Source organism: Papio anubis, chromosome 1, assembly GCF_008728515.1.
Source record: "Papio anubis isolate 15944 chromosome 1, Panubis1.0, whole genome shotgun sequence".
Classification (NCBI taxonomy): domain Eukaryota; kingdom Metazoa; phylum Chordata; class Mammalia; order Primates; family Cercopithecidae; genus Papio; species Papio anubis.
This window is the reverse complement of record NC_044976.1, coordinates 109,773,551-109,793,343: the sequence shown is the minus strand read 5'-3', so window position 1 is coordinate 109,793,343 and position 19,793 is coordinate 109,773,551. Positions and strand designations below refer to the sequence as shown.

Here is a 19,793-nt window from a genome sequence, read left to right as displayed (position 1 = left end):
TTGCTTTCAGGACTATGCCACAGAATGAGTAGGAAAGGACTTTAAGGATCTATTAGTTAAACCTGTTGAGCAGTTAGTTCAATGTTGTTAGGTGCTGATCTCACTGCCAATAATAATAACCATTAGCAGCAATAACAACCATTGCCACTATGAGTGCCTACCATGAGTCAGACAGTTTACATTTATAATCTCTGTTTTTTTAAACCTTTCAAGAAAAGTGTCAGTATTGCTACTTTTCAAATATATTGTCCAGAGTTTCTCTATTAGTGACCCAAATCTGCCTGTTTCTAAGCCAGGGTGTGCCCACTTCTTTGGCTATGCTTTTTCTCAGCTCATTCATTCCAAAGACAGACCATTTAACCATTGGATCTGGGGTAACAAAGGTGAATCAGTCATGAATCCTTCACCAAAAGAGCTTGCTTTGTAATAGATGAAACAGTTTAATTTTTAAATCTAGTATAATAAGAGTTTAACTAGTAGCACACGGTCAAACTTCTTTTGGAATGAAAAGAGTAAGAACTGATGACCACAAAAAAGCAATTCTGCTTAAACCAGGGTCTCTCACCTTTGGCACTATTAAATTTTCAGTACAGGTGGTCCCTGACTTCTGATGGTTCAACCTATGATTTTTCGGCTCTACAACGGTGCAAAAAACAAACAAACAAACAAAATGTGTTGTCAGTTTGTTCATCAACTTATGATGGAGTTACATCCTGATAAAATAGTAGTTAGTTGAAAACATTAATATTTTTTATTTTACTTTAAGTTCTGGGATACATGTACAGAACCTGCAGGTATGATGCATAGATATACATGTGCCATGGTGGTTTGCTGCACCTTTCAACCTGTCATCTAGGTTTTAAGCCCCGCATGCATTAGGTATTTGTCCTAATGCTCTCCCTTCCCTTGCCCCTGACTTGCTGACAGGCCCCGGTTTGTGATGTTCCCCTCCCTGTGTCCATGTGTTCTCATAAACATTAATATTTTCCACTTCAATGGGTTTATCGAGATGGAATCCCATTATAAGTCAAGGAGCCTCTGAACTGAATATTCTTCATTGTGGAGGGCTGTCTTATGCATCAAAGGAGGGTTAGCAGCATCCCTGGCTTCTACCCCTTAGGTACTGTAGCATACCTTCCTTCTTCCACCGTTGTGACAACCAAAGTATCTCCAGACATTGCTAGATTGGGCAAAATTGTGCCCAGTTGAGAATCACTGGCTTAAAAGGAAAACGGCCGTTGCATGGATGTGCAATAACACCTTTAGCCATTTCCTAATGACGTCATTTAATCAGTTAGGATTTTTGTTTTGTTTTTAGTATTTTGCTGTTACAAATAAAGCTGCAATGAACATTGTTTCTTTGTGTACTTGGGCATGATACATTTCTAAAAGTGAAATTGCTAGGTTATAAGATTTTATATTTAGGATTGCGATATTGCCTATTTGACCTGTAAAGACATTAAACAAGTAGCACTACCTTTACTATTTTATGACAAATATTCTTTTGAATTTCCTCAATTTTTAAACTTTAATAAGATCCATGAAAGTATGGGTTTATATGATAATATTCATTTTCCCACTATACATTAAAATAAACACATTAAATATTTTTTAAAAATCCCTCATGCACAACCAAAAATAATCTTTTACACCAAATATTGGAACACTCCCTTCACTTTAAAGATGTGGTAACTGACTAGAGAAGAGTCTTCCCTTCAAGTTTACAGTGATCTGTAGTCAATACTCTTTGGATTTCTTTTTGTTATTCAGCCAACTGATTTTGTTTAAGTCATACTTCTCTAATTCATTCATATGGGTATCATGAAATATTTGGCCAAATGCTCTGTTCAAACCAAAGCACTTCACTTGCCTTCATCTTGATAATTGTTGTAAAATGTGAGAGGTGTCACACTGCTGCAGGGGTTTATTCAGTAAAAAAGACATTTGCAAATGTCTTTTCTAACTTCATGAGAACAGGCTAAGCACTAGGGAGGGATATTTTCTAAGTATCCGGGTGGGTGGGTAAAAATAAAAAGCAATGGTTGTATTTTTTTTTTTTTTTTTTTTTGACAGCAAGAACTGAAGGAAAAGGATTGAGAACACACAGAGCGACACGGCACACTGATTTTCAACATAACCCCCATTCAGCATTTTACTATTCATCATCTGCTGAACATATAGAGGCATAGTTGCCAGCTCTTTGGCATGGTCATCCCTGCATTATGCAGAGGTCATTCCTGGGCATCCATTGTTATATCTTGGCATTCTCAGCATCATCAGTCATTTTTGCAAGGTACAGAGGGGTCAGGTCTGAGATCTAGCCATGCTTAATGCAGCAGAATAGGAATCCAGAGGATGACTCAGGTGCAGATGAGTGAAGTTCAAATTGGCAGGCAAATTTGGCTTCTGTGTTAGGTACAGCATTAGCAGCTAGTGCCCCTATTAGGAGCTTCAGTGGAAGGCCATAGCCTAGTGGGAAATCTCAGTGATGTGAAATCTTGAGGGGCAGGGGATGCTGTGGGAGGAGGCTCAGAAGTAGAGAAAGGTAGGCATTCCACATCAAAAAGGTCTTCAAAGACAGGAGGCCCTGAGGCTATAGGGTATGAGGAACCTAGCACGACAGAGTCAGCACACCCAGGCCCTAGGAACCAACTGTGGTGCCAGCAGTTTGTAGAACAGGAAGAGAAGTCAAAGCAGGGACCAGACCCAGTTACAAGAATGAGGGCACAAGGTCTAGGAATGGGGGAACAACAGCATGGTCATTGTAGTCAGAAAACGTACCGGGGTAGTCTAACCAATGGTACAAGTTGTTGCCAAGCATGATCCAGTGTTGGTCTCAGGAGGCATAATTATCTGCTGATTCAGGTTAATATTAGTCCAAGGAATGGAGGGTGGCATTGAGCATGCAAGTGGGACCCAGGTTGCCTCAGTGATGGTACAGAGTGGGAACTGTATCTCAAATCATTATGGCAACAAAACTCATGTTTTCCTCACTGCACTCATCATGCTACTTCTCCAAGAAAGAGAGACATACACTAGCCCTAGGGATAGGATCAATCTGTTCACTAAATTGTAAGCTCCTTGAAAGCAGAAACTGTTTCAAGTGCCGAGCAGGGTGTGGCACATGCTCAGTGAATATTTGTTGAATACGTAAAGAAAGGCAAAGATGGATGAAGAAAAGGAGACATAGTCTTGGTTGGGTGGGGTATTCTATCAGGCTTTCCCAGAGTTTCAGTGAAATACTCCAAAAATTCTATACAATTTGTTGCTTTTATTCCATCATATTCAAGCAAACTGCTGATTTAAAACAATGACTTTCCTGGTTTCTTCATACTGGAAATGAAGGATAGATGTTATATGAATTTGATCACTAGTCATTGTTTCCCTGTGTTGTGGATTATGTTGACATCTGGTTAAAACCTTGTGGTAGTTCATGTGGATGAGATGAGCGGCATCAGTCTCTGTGATGATGGGCAGAGGGTCTGAGACCCTCTGTAGCAGAGAAAGAAAACGGATGAATCATTGGCTTGCAGTCTGGTAATAATTTTTTTTTTTTTAATCTTTCATACTCCTGTTGTTGCATTTTTTAAAAACTGGCTCTTAGATGTCCAGAATTGTATCCATCATATTCTTGAGGTTCATGACACATCCTCACAATTGGCTCATATACTGACTCAAATATTGTTGACTCATAAAAATTCAGGTTTTGTCTTCTCCTGAGAAACTGAAGGATCCGGCAACACTGGTTCTATTTCCCTGCAGGGCAACCATTAGCAGCTGCTCAGAGTGCTGTCCCTCTTTATACTGATCTCTGTTGTCTCCTGACCAAGAGGCTTCATGTCAGTTGATGTACATCATTGGGCATGAACTGTTACTTTTCTAATAAAATGGAGAGAGCTGTTTTATTGCATCTATGCCATCCATTTACATTACCTGCCTGGCAAGTGTCATTTGAGTTTGAGAACTCTGCTCTCCTGGGCAACCCTTTTGACATCCCTAATAATAGCTACTATTCACTGAGCCCTTATTATATGCAAGCACAAAACTAACACTTTTTGACCCATTATCTCTTTGATCTCTATAAAGCTCTATGAGGTAAGTCTGAGCTGTCATCTCCATTTGACAAGCATGGAAACTGAAGCTCGCAGAGGCAGGTAATTTGTGCAAGATTACAAAACTTCTAAGTGGTGATACTGAGACTCAAACTTTGAATTCAAACCTTGGATTCAAAGCCTAAATCCAAAGCTAGGGTTTAAACTTTTTTTTTTTTAAATTACGCTGCTTCCCAGCCAATCATCTTTTAATAATAGAACTGCTGCTACCATATGGGGTTTCTCCCCCATATCTGGTCCATGTGGTACTGAATATCAGGAAGACCCTCTTCCTGGTATTCAGTGCCAACCCGGAGCTGTTGCTTTGTTGGAGAGGGAGGACAGGTGGTTCTGGGGTCACTATGACTCTCATAAATTACTGATCCTGGCACTGGTGTGTGTGTGTGGGTGTGTGTGTGTGTGTGTGTGTGTGTGTGTGTGTGTGTAGCTGGGCTGTCTCAGTGCTATCCACAGGGAAGCTCCTATAAAGGGCTCCATCTCTGGCCTCACAGCTATCAGATCATTGAGATGTGGAAGCTGTTGCTGTGGGTTGGTGAGTGTGGCAGGTCCCAGCAGTGTCACTCAGTCCAGGAGATGCCAGGCTTTATGAGTTTGTCATCTCTTTGGTTCCTGAGAGAGCAGCCTGAGACTCAGGGGGCCTGGATTAGATAGAGATGGGATGGGCTATAGTGAACGGTCAGAGGTCAGAGGGCCCCAGGGAGAAATGGTCAGAGCAGTGGTTCTGCAATCTGGTGGCACATTAGAAATTTTAAATGCTCGAGTTCCACCTTGGATCAGTTCCATCGGAATCTCTGCATGACCAGCCAGGATATCAGTGCTTCTTAATTTGCAGCCAGGATTGAGAACCACTAGCCTGAAGCTTTTTCTGGGACTTCTAAGACTCATCGTTGTCCCTGAGCAAAGCATGAGCATATACATGTGTTTATCAGAAGAAAAGGAACTTCTATCTAGCTCCACTGGTCCAACTTTAGAGACTAGGAAATGAGTGAATGGTGTGTGTGTCCCCATTTGTACGTCTGCATCTGCGTAAGGTGCTGTGTTGGTGGGCGCCCTTGCTAACCAGAGGGTGTGCTGTGGTATGCCACTCTGGGGAGGGTGTGAATCTCTGTGTGACTCCTCCCTTTGCTTCCCGCAGGGCTGGTTCTTGTGCTGAAACACCACGATGGTAAGGAAACTATGTTTTCCCTTCCAGAGCCAGGGAGAGTCTCTGGCTGAGAAGTCCTCCACACTGAGTGTCCCCTGCAGCCACCTTTCCCTGGCTCCTCTGACAGGGATTAGGGATCCAACACAGTTTCTCAGAGGGTTTTTGGTCACCTGCTGTTTGTGTCTCTGACTGTGTGCCTTGGTCCAGACTTGAGAATCCATTCTGACCAGGATTTCACGAGGCATTCTTTTCTTCCTGAGACCTCAGCAGTGCGGGAGGAATAGAACCACAGTGTAGTTTTGAGGTGTACTTCAGGGCCAGGGAGAGAGGATGTGAAAATGTGGCCCGGTCTCTTGGGCTGCTGCGTTCACATTGCTTTCTGGAAGCTGAGCTCCATCCACTCCCTTGGTTTCTGTCAACTAATGTGTGCTCTCCCTTACCAGGTGCTGCCCATAAACTGGTGTGTTATTTCACCAACTGGGCACACAGTCGGCCAGGCCCCGCCTCGATCTTGCCCCATGACCTGGACCCCTTTCTCTGCACCCACCTGATATTTGCCTTTGCCTCAATGAACAACAATCAGATTGTTGCTAAGGATCTCCAGGACGAGAAAATTCTCTACCCAGAGTTCAACAAACTAAAGGAGAGGTGTGTTCATATTGGATGTGGGGGTGGTATTTTCAGATTTCACCAGTATAAGATAACAGTCTATTTCTCTTGTTACTCTTCAACTTTCCTCTATTTCTTCCAGTCCTAGCTTCCTCTCAAATAGGGGTCCAGAGCACCCCCACCTTGAGAACTCCTTGTCACAGACACCTTGAGCTCTTTCCTGCCTCCTGACTTTTGTAGTTGCTGTTGCCTCTGCCTGGAATGTGCTTCTCTCTCTTCTCTGCCTGGCAAAACCCAACTCAACTTTTGAACCTAGTTGTGAGGATTTTAGTTATTATTGCGGTTAAAGTGGGCCTACACATCCCTAATGCTCAACAAATGCTCATGTTTTCATTACCGTTTATTAGCTATGAGCTACTCCAGGGAAGGGGCAGTGTCTGCTGTGTCGTTGTATCCCCAGTGGCTAGGTCAGTGTCTCACACAGGGTTGGTGCTCAGTAAGTGTTTGCTTACATTTTCCTCTCTCCAGAACTCCTGGGATCTCTCTGTGCCCAAGGGAAGGCTTGTTACTGCATTAATGGTTATAGATGGGCAGGGAAAAAGTTCTATGCCACTAGATTATAAGCTCCCTGAAAGTGGGGAGCTTATCTGTGTTGTTCTCTGTTCTAAAGTGCCTAAAGCAGTAAATGGCACATAGACATCGCTCAATAAATATTTGTTGAATAGGAAAAAGAGAAACATTTTAGACTACTCTTTTTTTGGAAACATCATGGGGACATGTGCGAGTTTGGCAGACTTTGTGCAACCTTGGAGTTGTTGGGCTGTGATGGCCCTTGGGTTGATTGTTCTGTCTGTCTTTCTTTCTCTGTCCCGTGCTCATTTCTCTCCTAATATCACCTTCCTCCTTTTCCTTCCCTTACCTCCCATCTCTCCTGTTTCCTGTTTTTCTTCCACGGAGCAAAACAAAAGAATGTGGCAGCAGCTGCCCACTGGAGTGGAGGACTCAGCTCATCAACCCTCTCTCCCACATCATAGGAACAGAGAGCTGAAAACACTGCTGTCCATCGGCGGGTGGAACTTTGGCACCTCAAGGTGAGACTTTGCTGTTATTGTCTTCTCCCTGGGAGGGTGGAGCAGGTTGGCTAGATGTGAAGACAGAGGGGGAAGCCAGCGAGACGGGCGGATCACGAGGTCAGGAAATCGAGACCATCCTGGCTAACACGGTGAAACCCCGTCTCTACTAAAAAATACAAAAAAAAACTAGCCGGGCGAGGTGGCGGGCGCCTGCAGTTCCAGCTACTCGGGAGGCTGAGGCAGGAGAATGGCGTGAACCCGGGAGGCGGAGCTTGCAGTGAGCTGAGATCCGGCCACTGCACTCCAGCCTGGCGCGACAGAGCTGGAGAGCAGTGGCCGGATCTCAAAAAAAAAAAAAATGCTAAGCTTAGTGCAGGCACATAGTACATGTTCAGTATGTAGCAGCTGCTCTTGTTAGCACTTCAGTCTCCATGAGGCAACGTTGAGATGACAAACTGCCTTCATATTTTCTGAAGAAACATTTCCCCTATTTCATGGCTGAGGCTTGGGGTAGAGGCCGTGCTTGCCTTGTTGCCTTAGAGGCATGAGATGCACAAGAGGGAGGCCTGGTGGACTGAGAGTGTGTGAGGATGCACTTTGCAAGATGGAGGAAAGATTTGGGGCAGAGGGGTGAGAACTAGCTCTGCCCAGCCCAGGCTTTACCTCTTCCCCTCTCTGAACACTCCCAGTGCTCCAGATACTGGGCTAGGGCTGTACATACATTAACCCGTGAACACTTGGAGGAAGCTTACAAAGTGGTTGTATTCCAAACTGGTAGCGCAGAAAGCACAAGTCACGAGTATTAAGGAACTTGCCAGATTTGTCCCAGGTATTCCTCAGAGATTGCCCAGCAAGGAGGTGGCAACCTCACCATGGAACCCAGGTCTATTTATGAGTCTGGTTAATCTTCTAATCATGGCTCAGCTCAGGACTAACCCAGAGTTGCTTCAAGTTCAGCCCCAATAAGTTAGAATTTTTCCAAAGTGTCATCACTATGGAAGAGAAAACAACGTAAAATAGAAAAAAATATCAAATAAGCAATGAACAAAAGAACACACGATCAGGAGCCCCTTATCAGAGCACAGGCCTCTTGTGCCAAGTTATACAGCTCAGGCTCAGATTAACTCATAGATGTTTCTGGACATACTGGCCCTAGACTCATGTTCTCTCTCCTAATCCAGTCAGGTAGAAAATGTCAGTGCTAGGACAGGTTGTGGGAATTGAGTGGTTACCTATGAGGAGACAGCACAGAGAGGGGCGGTGCCTTGCCAGTAGGCATACCATGTTTTGAGGGGCAGAGCTGGACTGAGCCGTTTCTCTGCACCCCAGGCTACCTGCTTGGTTCTGTGCCTGCTGTTCCCTGTGCCATCTGGCCTCGGGGCAGTACGTGGTTTTCAACTTCTTTTAGCTGCCTGAATTCCCTACTCTTGGGTATTCAGCTCCCGGTGCTGGGAGAGGCATGTAAGAAGGTGGGAGAGTTTTGGAGATCTGCCTTCCTTTCCTCCAGCCACATCTGTCAGGCCCACCACAGGGCACCAAGCTTGCAAGGGGCCTTGTAGGAGGTTGTCATTCTGTGGATAGTGTTGTCTTACCCCTGGTCTCCCTGCAGGTTCACCACTATGTTGTCCACATTTGCCAACCGTGAAAAGTTTATTGCTTCAGTTATATCCCTTCTGAGGACACATGACTTTGATGGTCTTGATCTTTTTTTCTTATATCCTGGACTAAGAGGCAGCCCCATGCATGACCGGTGGACTTTTCTCTTCTTAATTGAAGTAAGTCTGGTCTGGAAGCGCCAGAATCCAGAAATGATTCTACTTTTATATATCTGGGCTTATGGCAGGAGAGGAGCATAAGTCCAGGGCCAGGGGCAGAAGAGGGTGACAGAATGTTCTTTTACTGTGAACCCCTGGAGGGTAATACCTGTAACTCCCCAAGGTTGCTCCTTTCTCTGCACCTGGGACTTGCTCCAGTCCTCCAGCCTAAGGGATGCCTTCTGTGTGCAGCTTCCTGCGCTCCCTCAGGCAGTGTCTTTCTGAGTTCCATGCTCCTGAGCCTGCTCGCCACTGCACGATTAAATCATTCACCACATCAGCCCTCATCTGCCTGTCTCATGAGCCTGTGGCATGGCCCATGTCCAACTCACCTTCGTATCCCAGAGCCTGGCTCAGGAGCTCAGTAAATGCTTCTTAGATGACACTCTCCCCAGGCCCCACCTCTTGTTTGTCCAGTTCTCTGTGTCTTTCTGTCTTTCCTCCTAGGAGCTCCTGTTTGCCTTCCGGAAGGAGGCACTGCTCACCATGCGCCCAAGGCTGCTGCTGTCTGCTGCTGTTTCTGGGGTCCCACACATCGTCCAAACATCCTATGATGTGCGCTTTCTAGGAAGGTGAGTGTATATTGCCTTGGTGGGGCAGGACATTGGAGGGAAGCAGGTGTCTTGAGCTCAGAACACCAGAGCTTCCCAAGCACTGTTTTTGAGCTCACCATGTGCCTGCCCTGACGTCAGTGCAAGTTTGGGGCTGGGCTGAGGGGCATGGGTGGGGACAAGGGCTAGCTCCATTATACCCTGAGGGTTTCTTTAGACCTGAGAGGGAGGTGATGTAATATCTGCCCACAACAATGTTAGCACAGGTAGAGTCTTCTGCACAGCTTAGGAGAGAATCCCAGGGACCTGGCCTCTTTCTACCTAGAGTATATCTGTAGACATACACTATGCAGCAGATGCTAGCATCAGAGATGGGTGAATTAATAATCACTGTCACAAAAACAAAAGTAGGAATGCCCAGTCACACCCATAATTCAGAGCAGTTCATGCAAAAGTTAAAAAGCTAGACAAAGAGCAGCACATAAATCTTTTTGGACATGTCAGCTCTAGGTATATTTTCTAGAACTTTGAGAATCAAGTATTTACAGAAGAGGAAACTGAGGCAGATGCAGACCAAAAGAGAAATGGGATGTTCCTGTGTGTAAGTGCACTAGAGAGTGGTTTCAACGTGGGAGGAGAGTGAGAGACGCAGGGGACATGGAGTGTGTTAGTGTTGATCTTTTAGCCAGACAGGATTGAGAGAGTCCTGCCCTCACCCAGCTGGGCAACTTTAGGCAAACTAGTTAACCCATCTGAGTTTCAGTTTCTTCACCTTTAAAATGGAGATGCTTACAGTACTTAGGGAATTAGCCAGATTAAAATTAAATTAGATAATCAGTGTAAACCCTTATCCCTGTAACCTGGTAATGATGAAAGCTTTATAAAGGAGGTAGGTTTCAATGGCTCCTGGAATTATAGAAAGTCAAGCTACAGAACAGACTGCTTTTACTCATGACCATTTGTGCAGATGCCTGTTAGCATTTGTATCAGGCCTGAGTGTATTTTCTCTCATCTAACTCCTGCCTACCTCCACAGATACTCTCAGGATGCATAGATCCTCACACACAGCTGTTCCTAACCAGCTGTTTGTTCCAGTGGCAGGTGGATAGCACAGCATGGGCAGGCCCCACAGGCAGAAGGAGCAGGGAAGCTCTGGTGACCAATGTCTAGCTAACTAGCTAGACAGTGCTGTGATGATCTGACTTGAAAATCTGGCTAGCCCGGTCTTTATATCTCTTCCTCCTGCCCCTTACAGACTCCTGGATTTCATCAATGTCTTGTCTTATGACTTACATGGAAGTTGGGAAAAGTTCACAGGACATAATAGCCCCCTGTTCTCTCTGCCTGAAGACCCCAAATCTTCGGTAAGGAAAGGAAAGATCTCAGGTGGCCCAGACATCTGTCCCCCTGAGCTCAGGCCATTGGCTCTTAGTAACAAGGAGGAGTGTGGATTCTTCTTACCTGCAGGCATATGCTATGAATTATTGGAGAAAGCTTGGGGCACCCTCAGAGAAGCTCATCATGGGGATCCCCACCTATGGACGCACCTTTCGCCTCCTCAAAGCCTCTAAGAATGGGTTGCAGGCCACAGCGATCGGACCAGCATCTCCAGGGAAGTACACCAAGCAAGCAGGCTTCTTGGCTTATTTTGAGGTGATGGGAATAGAATAGCAGTCTCTGTCTAGCAGTTAGGACTCTCCCACCCCCAGCTGGAGCAAAGGCCAGGACAAGGGGCAATGGCAAGGGTGAGAGCTGTGGACAGGGCAAAGAGGTGGGCTATTAGGACAAGGGAAATCACTCTCTGGGGTATTTTCTTTTTCTTTGGGGTAAATTATTTGAGCCCTTTGTAAGGGACGAAGGACTTGGTGGAATCTGGATGGAAGGGTTTCATTGTATCCCAAAAAAAGGATCTTAAATGCTATACAAGTAAACCCTGACCTTTTGTATGGCCTAAATAAAAATCATTAATATTTGCAATATATATAGTTTCAAACATATGCAGAATTAAAAGAATAGTATAGCCTCTGTACCTCCCCCACATACTACTCACTCAGCTTCGATCATTAATAATTCATGGCCAATTTTGTCACATCTCTGCTGACTCCCTCCCTCCCTACTACTAGATTATTTTGAAGCAATTCCAAGGCCTTCTTTACTGCAGGTTCTTTCTCTCCACTCCAGCTCTACCCTCTTCATCTTCATCTCAACCAAGCTTGCTATTGAGTGGTGGAAAGAGACATGTTTCCAAGGGAATGGAACCACCAGAGGTGACAATACTAGCCACATAAGTGTGTGGCTGTAGTGACCTGGAAAGGTCTTATGGAGCAGGTAGAGTTTGAGCGGAGTTTGAAACACAGGAAAATCCTGAGGGACAGGAATGACTAGATGGGAGGGACTTCCCAGGTAGAGGACAGCAGGTACAGAGGGACAGGTTGAGTACTTTAGGCAGTAGCGGAGGTGCTGCAAGTCTCTGCAATCTCTGCTCTGCGCTGGATGGATGAGGGTGTTTTCCTGCTAATCCAATGAAGCATTTTTAGGAGTGTTGGCAGAGTTGAAACAATGTTCTTGAAGGGCAAAAAAGCTCTGATAGACACTTTAAAGCACCAAAAGCACAAAGGAATGACTTAGACATTAACTTCTGCAGCACAACTTGCATACCTCTACTTATTTGCAGCATATAGTTTCTAGCACAATGCTGGGCATCCAGTAGACACTCAAATGCTTAATTGATTGTAGCAACCTAGCTCTCCCTGCCTTCAAGAACTTCAAATCTACTAGAAGTTCAGGTGCTAGTTTGAGAACTACCTCTATGGGGCAGTTTATGCTGGGATCTAATGAACAGGAGAGACTTGTTTGTGAAAACACTTTGAATGAGATACAGGTTTGGTCAAGGATCAGGTATGTTACTCTTACGATTTTGGTACTGGCATTATATCCCTGGCTTGGTTTCTTAAGGATGTAATCCACTCTTTGGTTCCCTGTTTCCCATCATGGACAGTAGAGGAAGGAACAGGTAACAGTAGGAATTTATTCAAAATAGAGAGGAACTCATTTTTGAGTGGCCTCTCCATTCTCTCTTTGGTTTACCTTCTTCTCATTCGCTGGTTAGGGATTCTTGGGTTCTTTAACCTTGAGCAAGGAACAACTGTCTCCTGGTGCTTGTCTCCGTGGCACTTTCCAGAACTAACCTGGTGGTCCTCTTGGCAGATTTGTTCCTTTGTCTGGGGAGCAAAGAAGCACTGGATTGATTATCAGTATGTCCCATATGCCAACAAGGGGAAAGAGTGGGTTGGCTATGACGATGCCATCAGCTTCAGTTACAAGGTGAGAGCCTGGTTCTTTCATGCTCCAGCACATGGTTTCTTACTGGCTTCCATGGGGCCCTTTTCTGTGCAATGCATGCATGTGTATCGGGTGGAGGGTGAAAGGTGAGGATGATTAGACCAGGGGAGTTTCAGGCATGCCTACATTTTAGTTCTAACCGGGGTTTCATAATCCCATCTGTTCCAGTTCTCTATTCTGAAGAGAAGGAATCTAGGTTCTGAGGGAATAAATAGTTCTCTCAGTTCTTACAGCTTTTTGATGATCTTTTTGGTCTCTTCCTTTCCATTTGGACCAACTAATTTCATAGCAGATAAATAATAACCAACACAAAGTAGATCATGGTAAGTGCTCTGTAAATATTACTGACACGTAGCAGAAATGAGGAAGTCTGGGAGGGCTTCCTGAGGGAGGTGAGCAGGAGTAGGAGAAGATGATGACATGGAGGAAAGGCTCAGTGATGTAGAAAGCTTATAGCAGATTCAAAGAAGAATTTGAGTGAAGCAGAGGCTTTTTATAAAGGGACTTGAATGCTGGTAAAGGTGTTCAGTCTTCATCCTGTGGACATTTTAAGGCAAAATCAGGTTTCTACAGGTGGATGACCTTTAATTTTCAAACTTTTAGAACCAAACTGTGACCACCACTCTCCCTTCATGTAGGTGGTATTTTATGAAGTTGAATCTGGCAGGTTTTTATAGTGAACTAAAAGAGAACTGACATGCTCCAGCAGTTCCTAAACCTGCCTCTGTTTTGGAATCACCTGAGAGACTGGATATATGTATAAATCATGGTTCCACTCCTGAATATTCAGTAGGTCTTAGAAAAACTTTGGAAACTGTTTTAGAATGCCTCCACATGTGATCCTTGTACAAGCGTGAGATAATGAGGGTCTGGACTAGGGTAGTTGGAAGGAACAGCAGTTGAAAGGTGAGAAATTGTCATAATGTGGCAACTGCTTGGTATTGAGACTTAAATAGAGAGAATTCACAGTTCTCCTGTTACCAGTGATGCAGAAATGCCAGGTGTCGGCTGTTTTGGGGGGCACGTTTGTGTGGGAAGCACCAGAGAGGAAGGCACTCATGAAGATTCACTGTGTAGCTCTTCTGTGCATTAACACTGGGTGAGGCCTGCTGGGGAGGAGACAGATAAAAGAGCGTGGCTTCTCCCATGCTCCCATGTGGGATCTTGCTCTGTGGTTTGGGAATGGGAAGACACAAATAGGAAAGATTAATGACTCAACGCATTTACCCAATTGGATGGAATTAAGTCTAAGACCCGTAGGACGTCAGAAAGGGGATTGACCCCATGTGTTGGGGGAGGCCCTGGGATGAGCAGCAGAGGGTGGTCTTGCTTTGAGGTGCAGTTACTGTAACTTGCAGAACTAGGTGAGGGAACATGAAGCCAGGGTGGGGATGGTTAAGGGATTTTGACACAGAATATCAGAGCTAAAAGAGACTTTGGGGATTATTGTTGGGAGATAATTATACCCTGGATTTCTCAGAGTTCCTGCACAGTTTGAGGATTTTGGGCAAAGGAAGCAGACAAGCTATACTAAAAATAGAGAGCTGCTTTCCTCTTTCCCCCAGAGCCATTTGCTTACCTTCAATGATTGCAAAAGTCCCCTTCGCAGGGAGGACTTGTTTATGTTCCAAGTTCTCTCCTCTCTCTGGAGGGAGGAGGGCCACGTAGGTCAACCATTCTATATAAGTTCTGAGTCTCATAATTTCAGGGTTCTTCTCTGTAGCGCAGACCCCACTGTACATGCAGGTGAATTGAACATCTGACCTTCATCACATTGTCCTTTGGGTAATTGGGACATGGAAACTGACTCAAGGTGCTATTCTGGCTATTTTTTATTTTATTTTATTTTAGTTTAGTTTATTTTCTGTGAATAATGAATGTTCTGTCCTCTGATCCAGAGGTCTGGGGCGTTGGGGTTTGTGAGTATATGTGTATGTGTGCGTGTGTGTGTGTGTACACACAAAACTGACAGGCTAATTTGTTAGCTTGTAAGTAGGATAAAAGTCTCAGAAACTTCACAGTATCAGACTTAATGATTGGGTTCCTCCTTCCTCTTATTTTACATTTGGGGAAAGTCAACCCCTGAAAGCAGCCAATTGACTTGGCTAAGGCACACAGCTCTTTGGACCTGATGGAGTCTATCTTTTCCATCAGACTTGACAGAGCGCTGGCAAAGTAATAATAAAACCTGGACTTGAATCTAAGCTCTGCCATTTAGTTGTAGTGGAGGTTTTAAAAAGTGTGGATGAAAGCCTTTATTTTCTCATCTGTGAGAAGAATATAATATTTTGCTCTACTGCATTTTATAGCATCACTGTGAGATAAGGAAATGAATTTTAAACAGTAGAGCAATATCTACAGTTTAATATGATAATAATAGTGATTAGTGAGGTGGGGAACCCAGAGGGTTAGTAGCTAAGTTTTATTGAAGATTCACTGTGTGCCAGGTATTGATCCAAATATCTTATGCATAGGAACTCTTTAGGAAGGCTTATGTAGCATTCCTATGTAACATAAAAACATAAGATTCACCTTTTTTTTTTTTTTTTTTTTTTTTGAGACGGAGTCTCGCTCTGTCGCCCAGGCTGCAGTGCAGTGGCCGGATCTCAGCTCACTGCAAGCTCCGCCTCCCGGGTTTACGCCATTCTCCTGCCTCAGTCTCCCGAGTAGCTGGGACTACAGGCGCCCGCCGTCTCGCCCGGCTAGTTTTTTAAAATATATTTTCAGTAGAGATGGGGTTTCACTGTGTTAGCCAGGATGGTCTTGATCTCCTGACCTCGTGATCCCCCCGTCTCAGCCTCCCAAAGTGCTGGGATTACAGGCTTGAGCCACCGCGCCCGGCCAAGATTCACCATTTTAACCATTTTAAAGTCTGAAATTCAGTGGCATTAAATACTTTCATATTGTTTTATAATTATCACCACTATCCATCTCCAGAACTTTTTCATCTTCTCAAATGGAAACCCTGTGCCGGTTAAACAGTAACTTCCCCTTCCTCCTTCCCCCATCCCCTGGCAGCCACCATTCTATTTTCTGTTTCTGTGAATTTGACTACTCTACGTGCCACACATAAGTGGAGTCATACACTGTTTCTTATTTTGTGTCTGGCTTATTTCCCTTAGCATAGTGTCTTCACACTTCATCCATATTGTATGTAGTATGTGCATGTAAGAATCTTTTGGGTCTAAAAATGTTGACCATGTTATTATCCTCTTTTTTTTTTTTTAAACAAATGAGGCAGTTAAGACACATAAGGATTACATAACTTTTTCAAGATCCCATAGCTAATAAGCAGCAAAGCTAGATTCAAATGCAGGCTACACTCCTAACCACCCTGCTACATTGCTTCCTGAGGGACTATCTTCAGTTTTTTGCCATTGTACCCAGTCTGGAGAGTGCCAAGTACAGTGAGTTGACTGACTGTTACTTTTACAGGCGTGGTTTATAAGGCGAGAGCATTTTGGGGGGGCCATGGTGTGGACATTGGACATGGATGACGTCAGGGGCACGTTCTGTGGCACTGGCCCTTTCCCCCTTGTCTACGTATTGAATGATATCCTGGTGCGGGCTGGTAAGTAGCTGTGACCTAGAAGCTGGGGTTGGAAGTTGCATCACCAGGCACTGGGTGAGTCCCTTTGCTAGATCTAAATGCCTTGGTGAGGCAACATGACATCGAGGGGAGAGAAAAAGCTTTGCCAGGCCAATATGTTTTCCAGTCTTTGCTAGGATATTTGGCCCTTATTTGACCTCTTTGAGCTTCCTTTGTTCTATCTAAAATGGGAATAATCTGTATACTCATGACATTATTATAAGAACTAAGTGAGCTATGGAATGAAAATTCTCATAGTTAGCACTCAATATATGTTATTTCTTTCTTTCTTTCTCTTACTCTCATGGGCAAGGGCTGAGGGAATTAGGTTTCTTTTGATATCTCTTTTTGATAGTAGAGGCTACCCTGGCAATTAGGAAATGGAAACTAGCATGCAAGGGGTGAAGCATCCTTACAGATGGTTTATAATCTTCATTTTATGGGTAATGTGACTGGAGCTCAGTCAGGTCAAGTCTTTAGGTGGGCCCCAGTCCCATTGTTCACAGCATGCTGTCTCCAGCCTCCTTGCCCCTGGCTTTGTTCCTGGTGCCTCCTACAACATAGAGACATAAGAAGCTTCTCCTTGAGGATTCATCAAGTAATTCTTTAGCATTAGGCCTCGAGGGCAAGGTTTTGCTAATGGTGCAATCAGAGATGTCAAAGTGAGGGCTTGAGCACAAGGAATGGGTGGGTTCCTTTCTGGGGAATATAGCATGGAAAATGTAGCAAATCCACTGAGTGCCTGTGGGTGTCTGAGACCTGTGAACATGATGGGGTCTGGAGCAAGGCTTCTATGTGGTGGGATTTCGTCTATGTCCTCAAGTAGGTATAATATTAAATCTTCCACTTCTGAATTTTTGGAGCAGATTCTTCAGTGGTGGAGTGGTTCTAGTTCTGCCAGTAATTAATAGGATGAGAATGAAGTGGTAGGAATCTCATTCTTTTCTGTTGATTTTCTTTAGAGTTCAGTTCAACTTCTTTACCACAATTTTGGCTGTCATCTGCTGTGAATTCTTCAAGCACTGACCCTGAAAGGCTGGCTGTGACCAAGGCATGGACCACTGATATTAAGATTTTGCCCCCAGGAGGAGAGGCTGGGGTCACTGAGATCCATGGAAAATGTGAAAATATGACTATAACTCCTAGAGTTACAATTGTGACCCCTACAAAGGAAACTGTATCCCTTGGAAAGCACACTGTAGCTCTAGGAGAGAAGACTGAGATCACTGGGGCAACGACCATGACTTCTGTGGGTCATCAGTCCATGACCCCTGGAGAGAAGGCCCTGACCCCTGTGGGTCACCAGTCTGAGCTCCCTGGGAAGAAGACCCTGACCCCTGTGGGTCATCAATCTGTGACCACTGGACAGAAGACCCTGATCTCTGTGGGTTATCACTCTGTGACCCCTGGGGAAAAGACCCTGACCCCTGTGGGTCATCCATCTGTGACCCCTGTGAGTCATCAGTCTGTGAGCCCTGGAGGAATGACTATGACCCCTGTCCATTTTCAGACCGAGACCCTTAGACAGAATACAATGGCCCCTAGAAGGAAGGCTGTAGCCCATGAAAAGGTGACTGTCCCCTCCAGAAAGATATCAGTCACCCCTGAAGGGCAGACTGTGCCTTTAAGAGGGGAGTATTTGACTTCTGAGACAGGTACTCACCCCCAGGATGGGTAACTTGGGTCTTCAGAGGGAAGCTGAAAACAGGATGATGCTATCCTCCAGCCCTGTCATCCAGCTCCCAGAACATACTCCTCAAGCTTTTGACAACCACTTTGTTCCTGTCTATGGAAACCATTCCTCTGTCAACTCAGTAACCCCTCAAGCAAGTCCTCTTTCTCTAAAAAAAGAAATCCCAGAAAACTCTGCTGTGGATGAAGGAGCCTAAGCCCTGCTGGTGTCAGAAACCAGGGAAAACCCTTGTCTTTTCTTCTAAGTGACATGCTTCCTCATCCCAGAGCAAAGCAGGCATCAAAACCACAATAGGCCAATCTCTTTTCCATTAAATAAACTGTAAACACAAGAACCCACCGAGTTCTCTGAGATTCTTTTCTTGAATTGAACTCTGCAACTCAGTTGTCGGCTTCTCCCTTTCAAGGTCATTTTCCCCACTGCTATTTTTGGAAAGAGAGAGTTTGTGTGTAGTCTACAATGATGCTATCCTGTGTGGATTATGTGCTTCCTTCTTTGTTATGAGCAACTGCTCCCTTCACTGTTGGTTGGAGGCAGAGCCTCTTCTAGAACAGTTTCCGCCACCCTCAAGGGGAGCTGAGATGGGGAGGGGGAAGTTGAGTCTTCCAATTATATTCTCTCCTTGGTAAAATCCTTGTTTTCCCTGAAAAAACAACCCCATCTATTCTTTCCTCAAGAAGTGTTTGAGGAAAAGGTATAAAAAAGGTACTTTAAAAATTATTTTCTTATAGTATTACCTTCACACTTCTGCTTGGTCTCCTCTAGAAACACCAGTTCTCACACATTAAACCTTTAATCCACCCAGGGAACATTTTCCTAGGCATGACTGTCCCTCATAAGTTGCTATAGCCACTGGATCAATTTCTAGCCCTCCAATTCTATGAGCTAGCACTACACAGAGTGGGTGTCATACCTATCATTATGTTACTTTTTCTTTTGGAAGTGTAGCCTCCAAGTCTTTAAGCTGGAGTCTGAAATTAACATGTCCATAGGATCAGGCACCTGCCATTGAAGCATGTGAAAGCACATGGCCATTTGCTTAACAGAACCTAGGTCATATATGAAACCCTTTTGCCTCCACAAAAAAATTAGCTGGGCATGATGGCTCATGCCTGTAGTCTCAGTTACTTGGGAGGCTGAGGTGGGAGGATCATCTGAGCCCTGGAGATTGAAGCTGCATTGAGCCACGATGGTGTCACTGCACTCCAGCCTGGGTGACAAAGCAAGACCCTGTCTCAAAATAAATAAATAAATAAATATTTCTGATGAATCTGTGAGTTGTTTTTCTGTCCCATCTTCTGCATGCACTTTATTCAAGGGCAACTTGCCTTCCAGTTTCTAATTTATCTGTGTTTTTTTCTTATTTATAAGCTTCCTTGAACTTCTCTCTTAGCTATACATTGATTGAGTCTTCTGTCTTTATCCTCTAATCCAAAGCATAGATCAATGGGTGGTCAAGATTCTTGCCTCTATTTATGATAGCTGTTAGTTGCAGATAATGGAATCCACTAAAGTTAATTTAAGAAAAAAGACATTAGATGGTATTAGAGTTTCTGGGAGGATCAGGAAACCAGGATGGGATGCTATACATCTGGAAATAACATGTCCAGGAGATATGGATGACTCACTTTTTAAGACATACTGTTAAAGGTCTCAGATTTTACCCTACTTGCAACCTAACAACCTAGCCTTTTGCCGTGTGTGTATGCACACTACAAAAAACAAGACCTGTGGGTCAGAGACAAGGGAATTTATTATTAATAGCAAAAACCAGATCAAAATTTTTTCCCAGTTCCACAAGCTACAAGGGAGATGCAATGAGGACCAAGCTGTGCCTGCACATTCAGTGGGTGCATTTCAAGAGAG

At 44.5% G+C, this 19,793-nt stretch overlaps 1 protein-coding gene across 1 annotated transcript; it reads left to right on the top strand.

Annotated features, from left to right (window-relative positions):
• Positions 1 to 4,607: 4,607 nt before the first annotated feature.
• Positions 4,608 to 18,256, top strand: OVGP1 (oviductal glycoprotein 1). Its single transcript, NM_001112617.1, is given in 11 exon segments — positions 4,608 to 4,644; positions 5,248 to 5,277; positions 5,700 to 5,904; positions 6,900 to 6,956; positions 8,548 to 8,713; positions 9,200 to 9,324; positions 10,559 to 10,667; positions 10,771 to 10,956; positions 12,511 to 12,627; positions 16,081 to 16,216; positions 17,197 to 18,256. Coding segments are annotated over 11 exon segments (1,872 nt in total). The 5' UTR covers positions 4,608 to 4,619; the 3' UTR covers positions 17,913 to 18,256.
• Positions 18,257 to 19,793: the final 1,537 nt, after the last annotated feature.